This window comes from Prinia subflava, chromosome Z, assembly GCF_021018805.1.
Source record: "Prinia subflava isolate CZ2003 ecotype Zambia chromosome Z, Cam_Psub_1.2, whole genome shotgun sequence".
Classification (NCBI taxonomy): domain Eukaryota; kingdom Metazoa; phylum Chordata; class Aves; order Passeriformes; family Cisticolidae; genus Prinia; species Prinia subflava.
Window position 1 is genome coordinate 84,235,484 of NC_086283.1, and position 13,027 is coordinate 84,248,510.

Sequence of the window (13,027 nt, forward strand, 5' to 3'; positions counted from 1 at the left end):
CAGGCATGTAACTTTGACTTTTTATACAAGATATTTAAAAAATCTGTAGCTTCATACCTGTGTTATAAACGGGAACCCAGTGGTAGAATTCGTTCTGGTAGGGGACTGTATCAAATTCACTGCACTGCATCTGACGGAAGGTTGGCAGTTCTTTGTGGCAGGGGCTGATGTTGCACATGCGATAGCGTTTCCTTTCTCCAGTGCAGTAGTCTCCTCCAAACTGGGGTCTAGAGAAGGAGCATTGAGACTGGGACATGAGACCGTGGGTAAAAAAAATAGAGTTAAACCAACAACATATTTCAGGCCCCAGTAGCATTACAAGATTACTCTGAATCCTTGACAGGGTAGACAGGGAACATGTCAGTATGAAGCACAGAAATCTAGACCACTCCTGCACCCCCCCCAAAAAAGTGCCTGGCACTACCTTGCTGAGCTCACAATAAATTAATCTATCAAATGAACTGCTTTAAATCCCATACTTTGCAGTGCATTTGACAGTGCATTTGCATTCTCTCCAAAAAGACAAATTATTCCTGCCGCTATCAATTTGTGAAAATGAGATGTGGAGTCTTCATGAACTCAGATAGGTAGTAGAGAATTCTGTCTTTCATGTTCTGTGCCTGACAACTCATGTGTCTGAAGCTCAAACATAGCTGATGACTAGAACAAAACACGAAAGACAAGTCCTCAGGATCAGATTGCTACAAACTCTTCTCACCTGGTGTTTGAAGACATTTTACTCATTGCAGTATTAATAAAACAATATTTACACTATTTCTGCGAAGCCTAAATGTTAAGTATGTTTTTTTATTAATTTTGTGTTGAAATAAGCTCTGTGGAGGCTAAGAAATAAAGAACAAGACAGCTACTGTAAAAGATGAGCCAGCTGAATTTCACACAGGTATGCCTAACTGAGGAGGACAGGTGTCAGTATCTGTGACGTGTTGATGTGGCACCTGCTGATAACAGTCTCATACAAGAGAGTTTCCAATGTCCTAAGAACCTCAAAAATCTTAAACAGAAGTAGGGAAAGATAGTGAACTCATCTTACTCTGGATTATCACACGGCCTCTCTGCACTTTGAACTCCTGCCCCACATGTTCTTGTGCAATGGGACCAGGAGGACCAAACGCCCCACTCGCCATGGATTGCTTCAGGAGTTTTCCCCACTGTAATGCACTCACCAGAGAAGCACCACTAAGGAGAGAATAAAAAGCACAAAGAGCTTCAGATCATTATCACAGGGAGATATTTCTGTGAATTGTTTGTTATTTCAGCTTATGAGGGTTGAACACTTAAGTGGAAATGTAAATGGAGATGTCACAGGATGACCCTCCTTCACACTCAACAATGGCACAGCTACACATGGCTCCTCTCTGCACCTTGGCAGGCAGCACATCTTGCAAACAGCATGGCTCACAGTCACCTTGTTTTCTCCACACCGAGTGCCATCCGCAGCTGCATCCAGTTTGGAGCGGCAGGAGCCTTTCACCGAGCACCAGAGCGTCTGGCAAAGGTTCTGAAAAAGAAAGAAAACTGCAGCAGTCTGAGGCAGGATGAACTCCCACAGCCAAGATTCTCAAAAGCCTCCGACAGTTTTGCACAGCCACTTACAAAGCCTTGTAAGGGTTGTATTTCCAGAGGGATCAGGGCTTTTCACAAGATAGGAACCAGCAAGGGTCCAAATTTAGGTACTCATTACTGGGCAAAAATGGACTACTTGAAAAATAAAAAATGGTAATTACTATCAAGTGAATTCCCTGTACTATGTGACTTCAAATATTCTTTTAATTGGCTGCTCAGCTCCTATATAAACACAAGAAAAATGGCTTAGCAAACTTTGGTCACAACTGTTTGCAGATAAGGTGAACAGGAAATTGAACAATTTTTATTTGAAGAGTACTAACCAATACAATCTTCAATTCTGCACTGCTGTCTGCCTGAAAAAATACAGTGAAATCCAAGAAGGTTACAGAAGCCAGGCAAGCAAATACAAACAACATACTGTCTCCAACAATATTAACGGAGGTCCCAAAACTAGATGAGGAAAAAGTGATCAGACCTCCTAAAACATCAGCTTGGCAGATGGCAAGGAAATGATCTGGAAAAAAAGCAGTTGGCAGAGAAAAAAGCATAGTGGGCTGGGAAGACTAAAGACTCTGGTTAGTGAATGTTTGCATATTAAGCAACTCAGAAACTGGTGCCAGTTTAATGCAGTAGGTTGCCAATAGAACACAGCATTCCAGATGCAGCTCCATGTGCAGTGGCTCAACTCCACAGAAGAGACAGAAACTCCTGAGAGGCAACAAAGGAAGCAGGGCAAGAAACATTCCAGCTACCTTTTACCAAACCCATTTCACTTAATCATAACTATTCTCTAGAAAGGGAGGACAAAGCTGGAGGGCCATTTCTCCCTCTTCAGTTCCCATGCACAGCAGCTTTTGTTTGGCACAAAGGAGCCCTGCATTCTTGGGAACTCCTGACTGATAGGTCTTTGTATGAAACAGCTCTTCCAAGGTGGAGAAAGCAGGGCTCTCAGAGGGACTGCACATTGCCAATGAGAACAGCAGAAGCAAAAGCCCAGGTCTGGACTCAGGGTGTTTGGATGCCATAGTCCAGCTCTGGAAAAGGGAACAGAGCTGGCACCATCATCCTGTGAAGAAGGGATGACTCCAAGGTTGATAAGGTGTCGATAAGAAGGATCCCACTAGCAGCTCCCACTGGGATTCTGAGGGCAAGCCACATGCCGGATTTGGAAGCTAACATATAAACTGTACACTTCCAAAAATGCAGCCCCAACGAGCTAGCAGCAATATTCATCCAAGTGGGAAATGCAGAGCTTGGCTGCTCATTTCTGACCTGCTTTTGTTTAAAATGGCTATGCTTGGGCACAAGCTTTGAGAGAGTTCTCTTTTATTCACTTTCTCCATTGTGTGTTTAACTTGGTTTGCCAACAAGAGCACCAGAAAAAAGCTGATGACATGAAACGTCACAAAGCACTCCAACCCTCTAGCTGGAATACAATGTCTGGGCTGCTGCACCTTGGTTCACTGTCTTTGGGCAATGTGACAAAGACAAACTTTGTTTTGCAGTTCTCTGTTTATGGTTCAAGGGTAGCATTCCTTATGAAGGCCTTGTGAAGCCATCATCGCCAGCTTCTTCAGGCAGAGCTACCCAAGTGTTCTGGCTGATGAATTTTCTCTCCTTAGGAAAGTTATCCTTTATTTTAACTCTTGTACACAGAATATATTTTGTGGTTTTAGTGTATAACGTATACTCTTGGCACCATGCCTCAGATACCAGAGAAACTGACACAGAAAATGTACACAGCTTTTCATTGGCAGTTACTTATTTTATTAGGTGCACCTATAGATTTCAAAGTCGAGAATTCACAGATGGGACTCTTTAGCTTTGCAAGGATTTTCTCCTTATTGATCTCCATGTCCCAGAACTGTTTTCCATCTCCAAGAATACTGAAAAAACAGCAGTATGAGAGGATGCACTATGTACTGCATGCCTTTGGAGGTAATGTAGAAATTCAAGACTTTGCTGTGGACTCACTGCAAAGCAAATGAGTTTTCTTTTCTTCAGCAGTATGGTATACACTTTCCGCCCAATTGATAAGAATAGGGTCTGTGCCTTGAAAAAAGTGGTCTAAAAATTCAGTTTCACTGAAGCTAGTAGAAGTTTTGGAGAAAAAGGCAATAAAATGTGTGTTCTGATCTCCTACAGGCTCTTCTATAAGAAGTGATGGGTCTTGCTATGACTGGGAAAATTCCTCCATCTAATATATATTTTGCTCTTTTTTAGCTTATTAGAGGGATAATATTTATATACTTCACAGAACACTTTGTTGCCTAAGTGCTTCATGGAAAACACTCTCTGAATTATAAGTAACAGTTTTTGCTAAGTGGAATCACTGAACCCCAGAGCATCTTCAGCTAAATGCAGACTCAGAAAGGATCTGTGGATCAATTTCAGTCAAACATCAAAATGTACAGAACAAATGCAGATTGTCAGTGAGCAAGGTTAAGTAAATAGAGGAAAGGCAAAAAAGACTCAGGCCTCTTAGACAAAATGACAAAAAGACTAGTGACTCCACATTCCAGGTTGACTCTACTGTTCACAATTCCATCTCCTGCCAGTGCAACTACCAGTAAAATACAGGCCCTTCAGTAAAATGCAAAACTAGTTAATACCAATTAATTTTCTGGCATACGTCTAGCTGCAAAATTGGTTAATCAGGAGATGCGAATGTAAAGGCCTATTAGGTCCAAACTCAAGGAGAGACAGACTGAGCCAATACCGCAAAATTACATCCTAATTTTCTATCTCTACCAACAAATTACAGTAACTAAGGAAGCTGTAACAGCAGGTAATGAAAGCAATCTTTCAATACCTCCTTCAGATTCAGCAGATGTAGTTCAACACTGGCAATCATGTTATCTATTAAGGTTGAAAACATTAATCAGAAGTAATTTCTCTAAGGGAAGAATGGATGGAGATACACATAATTATCTGAATGGAATAAACAGTCAACATCAGCAGTGCCCAGTCCACAGTTTCATACCAGCACTGCCAATTGCCAAAACACATCTGTGTTTGACAAGGCCAGTAGGCTGGGTATTTACTAGCTGTCTCCAATATTTACTGAACTTTGCTGCTCAAAGCACAGGAAAATTAATGATCACTTAGCTAGGCTAGCACTTGGAAACACTGTTTCTGAGCTGTTCTATGTATAAAAATGCTGTAAAAACCCAAACATTCTGATCATTCTACCTACCAGTAAAACACCATGCCACTGTACTTTAGCTAAGACAACCTGTTATTCTGCAGGGCTCCAGGATCTTTTGAGGGTTGCTGTGACTACACCAGTCCCTTTTATCTCCTCACAATACTGTTCTGCTATGCTGTGAGACAGAGCCCAGGATCCTCTATGAATTATACACTTCTGCATAAATATCTAATGTTCCATGCAAAAATACTGGGTTTTCAAAATAAATATTTTCCACAGGGACTGAAATATGCTTTTGTTTGTTATATCATAAAGAGTGTGAAAAAACAGGATGTACAGGAAGAAAACACAACCCTAACTTCATCAGAAAACACTTCCTGAACTGAAGATTTGTTCCCAGAATGATTTGATCAAATGAAATACACAAGGTTAAAGAATATTTTAAAACTGGATTTAAGTTGCATCAATAATTTACCTAAGAATTAGTATTACAAGTTTAAAACCAAAAAGACTCCACTGCTGAAGGACAGGTACCTAACCATAGATATGGTTAAGATCCAGCAAAGATCTTGTGAAATACAGGGCAAACAGCATAACAACTCACTTCCAGAATACACAGAATTAGTTGTGCTAGGCAATGCCTGCACTGCACATCCAGCCTATGAGACTCTAAACATGCTGCAGTTCTAAATAAGGTGCACTGAATACACTTCCATGCTGCTTAAGAATTTTGCATTCTCACTAGGAGAATGAAGAAAAACATTCAGCACTTACATCCACATCTTCACAGAATGTAGCATTGGAACCATACTGAAGCTGGCATTGGTGGTGCACATCATAAATCACTCCAGGAGCAATGACCGGGGACTTTAGAACTTCTTTTTGGGGGATGTCATCCAGACAGAATCCCCACCCACGACTGAAAGACAAAAATGCTGTATTAAAAACTCCCTACCACCACAGTCTTTTAATGCTTCTATACAGACCTTTAGTATCTATTTCTTAGGGGTAATTTTAATTGTGGCCCATGTAAATAAAAATTCCAGATTCCAGCCAAGTTATGCTGAAATCCTGCAAACAAATTAGTTACTCTGTCTAGCAAGAGATGGTTTTAAAATGGCAAAATACAGCTTGTCAAAGTGGAAATACCATGAGCTCAGTTAGATTTGCAGAGTGGCTTCAGAGAACCCCATAATCTCTGCTTAAAGTTATAGCACGCTGCTACTCAGAAAGAATCGAACAGATATGAACAAGTCACTGAAGCCAAACACATAGCACTGTGGCCAAAGACATGAACTATGGAGTTCTGTCAGTTCCCTTGATGGAAAGGCTTCTTGCTTCCTGGTAACTGCAAAAAGCTGCAGATTGCACCAAACTTGAGCCAAATATGTCAAATACGACAAGACTTGAGTTCACTTCCAGACTAAAAGCTGTACAGGGCTTTTCCCAAATAAGTAACCAACAGGACAGTGGTATGTATGGAAATGGACAGTATGGAAACTAACCAAGAACACTAAAACTCTCTACAATTCTATCAGTACAGCAATACAAGATGTACTTTAAACTCCAGCACAGTTGTGCTCAGCTTAGGCTACATGCTACAACCTGATCACTCACTCTAGGAACCGTGTGATGTACTCCTTGCTGCACTGTGACCAGGTGAGTGGAGTAGGATCATACTGCAGCTGCCGGGACATAATGTACGGGCGCTTCCCAGCAGGCTCACAGTCGTTCTCCTTCCCGTCGTGCTGGATTCCAAAACTGGAGATTAAAAAACAACATCTAATAATTCCAGCAGATTGGCTGTAACACAACACCTCCCTACAGGTTCCACTCTGCCTCAAAAGACACACACATTGTTTTCCTCCCCTGCAGAGCTGTAGTTATCTGTTTGCTGAAAAAATTGCAACCCAAAATCCATGAAAAATCTACACCCTGACAGGCTTTCAAACATGTCTGTTATGCACAGCAATATTGCCCTGCACAAAATAAAGTACAGACTAACACAGACTATACTTGTGTACTCTTAAGGGAGTCCAAACACTAGTGCACAGTTGGGGCAGAAGTCTCAGTTTAAACCTAAAAGTTATGTTACAGCTGTTACTAAGACTGCTAAGACTGCTTCCTAGTTCTTGCACCCAAACTTGCACCACTTTAACGAAGATGAGGCTTTGTTACATTCTGTCTTAGACTTTCTCATGTCTCTACTGCTTCTTTTGAAAACTTTTGATAGACTGCACCAGAGATATTGTTTACAAAATTATTGAATATTCAGTGAATTTGCCTCCAACCTCTATTCCTTCATTCTATTTCATTTTCTGAATCTATGTAAACAGGTCTCTATAGCAGGTTCTCTCCAGCATCTCTGACCTGCTGAGAATTTTTTTTTATTCAACAGCTTGCAGAAGTCATAAACAAAAAAGTTTGGATGGGATTCAACTGAGTAAACACACATGCCTCTTCATCACCTCAGTGTGAGGATTATCTGAAATAATAACATACAAAGATATTGATATATGAAGATGTTGACACCTACATTGTTAACATCTGGAGGTGTGTAAGTCCTAAGAGCAGTGAGAGCTTACTCAGGTCATGATTCACTCATGAATCAGATAAAGTGTGTTCAAAATACTTTGTTTCTCAAGAATTTTTGTTTCTCAAAAATATAATCATATCATGACTCAAAAGTTCCGAAAGCAGAGCTAATTTCAGTCAGAATGAATTCCAGTAATGAGTCAGAAGCATAAATGCAAGGATCTCCCCTTTCTGAGAGGCTCTTTTCCACAAACAGGGTCTGATGAATCCTCAAGCTGCAAGCATCTAGAAAGACAGTGTGGGGAAGAGCTGACTTCTGGCATTCATCTAAGGCATAGGAGCACGTCTGTCTTCTTGTTTTTTGTTCATTTGTTCTTACAAACTTGTCTATACCTGAACTTCTCAACATGTGTACCCTAACCTAGCTTGAAGTTAACAGGGTGACAACAAACCTTACAGTATTCAACATCCCTTATGGAGACAGTCTTTAAGGAAAGGCCCTGCACCAGTGTGGCAAGGACAAGTACAGCAGTACTGAGCCTCACAGCACCCAAAGGACACAGAGTCACCAGCCAGCCAGGCTAGACAAGGAGAAGGTCACACATGGATCAGTCTATGGGGAAAAAGTCTCTTCAGATCATTAGTGTGAATGAAAACAGCTCCCTGCCAGCAACAGGCTATGGGGACCAAATTACTTAAACCCACAGAACCCAGATCCAATTGTAGTGATTTCAGCATTATTCATTTATGCTATTTCCTTTCTGGCAATGGAGAGGTTGAATAAAGAGTGGCCAATTAATGGGTTGCCATCATCATCACCATGATCATCATCATCATTACATCTATCAGGAAACAGACTCCATCCTGACTGGTGGCTGGGCACACAGTGAAATTAACATGATTGTAGATAAAGCAACGACCGTATGACTTAGCCAAGCAACACAGTCCAGTTGAAAAGTGCAGGCATTACAGTCAAACCAAAGTGCCCTGAGGAAAAAAGCTGTGTCAAAACAGTTTCAAAAATCTTTTTTTTTTTTTCAAGTGAGTTAATAAACCATCTAACCAATCAAAACACCTCCAAAAATCTAAAATTCTGAGAAATTTACCTCAAACAAAAATACATCATCATCATCATCATCAACCACGTCTAAAACAAAATATCCAGGAACTTTATTTATCTAGACCTAAGTGTACTCACAATAGCACTATTATACAGAGAATACTACTTACTAAGAAATGCCCTGAAAAGACTTTACTGGTTTATTAAAAAAGAATAAATATTAAACAAAATATTATAAGATTAATATATGTTTTTCTATATGGGTTTTACTAGATGAGTTAAAAATGTTTTCTAGCTAATCTGCACTACTGAAATGCCTTGACATAATGAGACAGGTTTGTCCTCTGTAAATGTTTTGGATCAACCTGGAGGTTATCTAAAGTAATTGCATAGAAATCTAGCATATGTTTGGAAAAATTAGCACAACTGAGTGATGTTTCTTTGTAGCTTAATTATTTCATCCTGATGTACTGAATAATTGTATATGTAAAACACAAGTCAAAAGCTTAAGAATTTATTTCTTGTTTCTTTGTTTGAAATAAGTTTTGATTTTAGTAATAGAGACATTAACTCACTTTTTGTTTTGTTTCTGTCTCACAATTTGAGTATTAACATGCAAATAACAAATTCAACTCAGACAGGTTCCCCCTTCCCTGTCAATTGTACCTGTGTCCAAGTTCATGAGCAATAGTGAAAGCCAAGGGAAGGCCAGAGTCCTCATTGATGTTGCAGCTCCTGTGAGGCTGACACATGCCTGACAGGTGAGACAAGCCTAAGGTTTCACAGGGACGGTTCATGCCAGCACAAATGTCCTTTCTAGAATCACAAAAGAGATGTGCCATTTAAAGAGCTTAAAACCAACTGTGGAGAGTCACTGACGCTAGCACTTGTAATGTGCTAATCTGCATTTTAAGTAAATCATAGTCGTAAACCTTTTACAAACATGTATGGAACAACCTGCGCTTGTTCTACTACAATCATTATACTGCTATAATCTGTAGCCAGTATTTATGTGGCTGTAGTGCCTAGACACATAAATTTATTGTCAACTCCCACAAGTCTAAATTTTAGAACCCCCATGTCTGACAGCATTTCAAAGCATGGTTTACTAAAGTCACCATAAGACCATTCAAGTGAACTGTCTGAGTGCTTTATATCTGCAGAGTGAAATCTCACACCACTGTGAGACTTTATTTCCCATTCTTATTTTAAGATTTTTGACTGAGAAAAGGTTGAGCAGGTGAGGAATGGCCAAAGGGTGTACTTGATGAACTTGGAAGTCTTTTCCAACCTAATGATCTTGTGACTCTTTTTTACTGAGCCACTTGAGGGGTGTTTTAGGTTGGGCATTTTTTGCCTGAAAGACTTTAGCCAAGGACTTGTTTTTTTAGACCACAGACCCCATCTTTTCTGCCATCTGTGTGCAGACTGAATCAATTTTTACAGACCTGCAGAAGTCCCATTTCATGCCATGACATAAGCTCCCCCCATAACCTCAGAAAACCTCACTTTGAAGTCTACTGTTCCCCTCTTGCTTGGACATGAAAAATATTTTTGTGTCTCCTTAAATATGGAGATATTTAAAAATCATATGCTTTAAAGCTTTAAAATGAATGCACATTTTTGCACAATACTCTTCCTTTCTGAGCTGCACCTGCACATTTCTTCAGGAGCTCTTCATCTACATGCTATCATGTTTTGGTATATTGTCTCAAAGAAGAATAGAGCAGTCACTGAACACAAAATGAGATAGGATCAAGTGGGGAAAATGACCTGAGCTGTGGAAATTGCTCACCTCTCAGGACCCACAAATCTCTATTTTGTGACTAAGATGCATCTCTAACCCCTATGCAAACGTAGTATCATAAATATTTCCATCACGGGTCTGAGCTCTGTGCAGGATGTACTCAGTGATGGCATGAGCCCATAAAGGAAATATAATCACCAAAGAACTGCAACTGAGCAACAGTCAGTCACTGCTGTCATACCTGGTAAGAAGGACAGCCACATCATGGTGCGTGGGGTTGACATCACTCTTGGGATTGACACTCTTCTGCCACTTGCAGAAGCTGGCTAATGTCTTATCAGCATGGTGCACTATCTTCAAGCCTTGCTAATGAGGAATGAAGGAATATATTACTGTAAAGACCACACAGCATTGCAGCAACACTTCAGTGAAGCCAGCTGTGAAGATGGGTAATCTAAATGTAATTGATTAGACTTTTCCCTAAAGTCAGAACCATCCTTAGGAGCAATGACACCTATTTATCTAATACTGAATATTAAGTTAAAATGCTGACATTTCTCAATTGGTGCAGCTAAAGGAAATATTACAGAATGCAGAACTCTACATACATTTTGATAAATGAGCTTCATAAGATCCAACACTGAACTGAAACTTTCAAACATTTTATGTTCTCTTGAAATCAAGTTTTCCACTGAAGAGAAGGTGAAGATTACTTACTGTGGGACTTTGTGATGAAAGCTGTCACTCAATGTTATGTGAACACTGTTATATTCAGACAACAATTATTCTAACAGGGTATTTATTTCACAATATTTTTTAATTCCAAAGAGAAAGAATGCAGTCATCAATGTTTCTTCCTCAAATTATTATTATACAGTTTACACGCATTACTGAAAACCTTAAATAAAAAGTATGCAAAATAAATTCATCCAAAACTGAATTTTCTATTTTCTGGTCTTGGACACTCACTTTATCTTGCTTCAGTTTGCTTCATTTTTAACAAGCAGTGAAGTATGGGGCTAACTGTTACCAGCTAGTAATTTATGGGGAACTCAAAAACAAGTTTTGAAAGGTATTTAATACTGTTACATCCAACACTGCCATTCCTCAGCTGAACAGGAATCTGTGTTTTTATCCAAACAGCCACAGAAGTTCAGCAAATACAGTTAATTGGAAGTCATCAGGGATCTCAGGTCCTAATTGTCCAGACAGGTTGAAGGTCAATAACAGAGTCAATTTAAAACATTATTTTAAGTAAATATGATCACAGCTCAATGTACAGAACCCAGAACTTTTGTAAGTGATATTTTGAGGTAAATGAAAACCTTACCTCCACCTCCTCAAAGAGGATTAGCCGGACCAGCACAATGTGAATTGCATTGCCAATGCTTGGATCGTGGAACAACCCTGTGACCTGTGCCAGAGCCAGGAGATATGAGATTAACTGATTCCTCTATAGCAGAACACAACTTGAGAGAGAATATACATTTATTTCTAGCATAATATTGATCTGGGGATTCTTTTGCTTTTTAAATTCTCAAATCACCGAAAGTTTACTGAAATGCAATAAATATTACAACTACTTCAAAGGCTAACTCTGCCAAATGAATGATGATACAGCATGTAGCAAAAGTTACTAAGCTAAAGAGCAAAAGCCCAAACAAAATTATATTATGTCCATTTTCCTTTCAAAAATTTCTGAGTTCATAAAAAAATACTTGCAGAAAGGAACACAACATCTACAGTCATACAACATTGATGGAGAGGTCCACTCAGAGGGCTAATAAACCAGCATATCAAATTGTCCTGTCTTAAATGAACAGGATTCTGTTTAGTACTAGACAAAGTGAAATTAGTTGAATGATGGCTGCTCTTGTGTTTTCAGAGTACATGAGAGGATGATAAGAACAAAAGCAAAGGTAACGACTCCATTCAAAAAAGACTCCACACAAAAAGAACAAGAACTGAACTCTGCAAAAATGTGACTCAATTGTTCTAAACATTATCACAATGCTGAATTAGGCAAGAGGAAATGGAATCAGAGCAGAAGATAATCACAACCTATCTACACATATCTATATATGTGACCTATGCCATCTATCACAGGAAATACAAATGAACAAAATGGATTGGCTTCAGGTCAAAACTGTTATGGACAAGACCACTAAAGGAAAAAATGCAAAATGAAGTAGAAATTGTGTTTACAGAGGTCTGATTTGGGTATGGATCTTTTCCAAGGTACTCTACAGGAAATTGAAACATTTTAAGTAACCCTAATATCTAAGGTCAGACTGCAGAGAAAATGTTGAGTCTTGTTTGTTCCTGAACCTGATAATGACTGAGTTTTATTCCAAGCATTTTTCCCTGTGTGGACAAAACCTCACGTGCTTGAACAACCTTTGTACCTGTTTACTCAGGCCGATTGCCTCAGCAGCAATGGGCACAGCTTGGGGCACAGCTGGGAACATACTGTATAAACTCACAGGACAGATCAGTCACCATGGCTAGAATTACACTCTGATTACCTCCACATATATTGCACATTTCCGTGATAACCACACAGAACACATCCTCAATATACTCTCAAGCTCTGTATCTACCATGACACACATAATATTGATAAGAGGTATTAATAACTAGAAGACTAGTTATATTAGAAGACATATATAAGAACAGAAGACATATCTATGGGCAGATGCTATGGCTTTTCCCAGAACAACTTATATTTTGAAACTTCCCACACAGGAAAGCATTTAAAGTTCAACTTTTCTTTATTCCAGAGTGAACTTTGTGCTCCAAGAAGGATATTTATCTGGAAAAACAGTTGTAGTGGCTTCAACTGGGACAGTTACCTTGCTTCATACTAGCTCATATATTGCTGTTTGGATTTGTGACCAGAACAGTAACAAGCTGGTATTTTAGTTTTTGCAAAGTTATTACGATTTCCAGC

At 39.4% G+C, this 13,027-nt stretch overlaps 1 protein-coding gene across 1 annotated transcript in view; it reads right to left on the reverse strand.

Moving 5' to 3' along the window:
* ADAMTS12 (ADAM metallopeptidase with thrombospondin type 1 motif 12) overlaps positions 1-13,027 on the reverse strand; it is a 149,987-nt gene that overhangs the window by 59,582 nt on the left and 77,378 nt on the right. Inside the window, exons 5-12 of the mRNA XM_063422663.1 lie at positions 11,408-11,491; positions 10,319-10,443; positions 8,997-9,146; positions 6,353-6,496; positions 5,510-5,654; positions 1,427-1,519; positions 1,052-1,197; positions 58-227 (exon numbers count right to left, since the gene is read on the reverse strand). Coding sequence (XP_063278733.1) covers positions 58-227; positions 1,052-1,197; positions 1,427-1,519; positions 5,510-5,654; positions 6,353-6,496; positions 8,997-9,146; positions 10,319-10,443; positions 11,408-11,491 — 1,057 coding nt within the window. The remainder of the gene's footprint in view (positions 1-57; positions 228-1,051; positions 1,198-1,426; positions 1,520-5,509; positions 5,655-6,352; positions 6,497-8,996; positions 9,147-10,318; positions 10,444-11,407; positions 11,492-13,027) is intronic.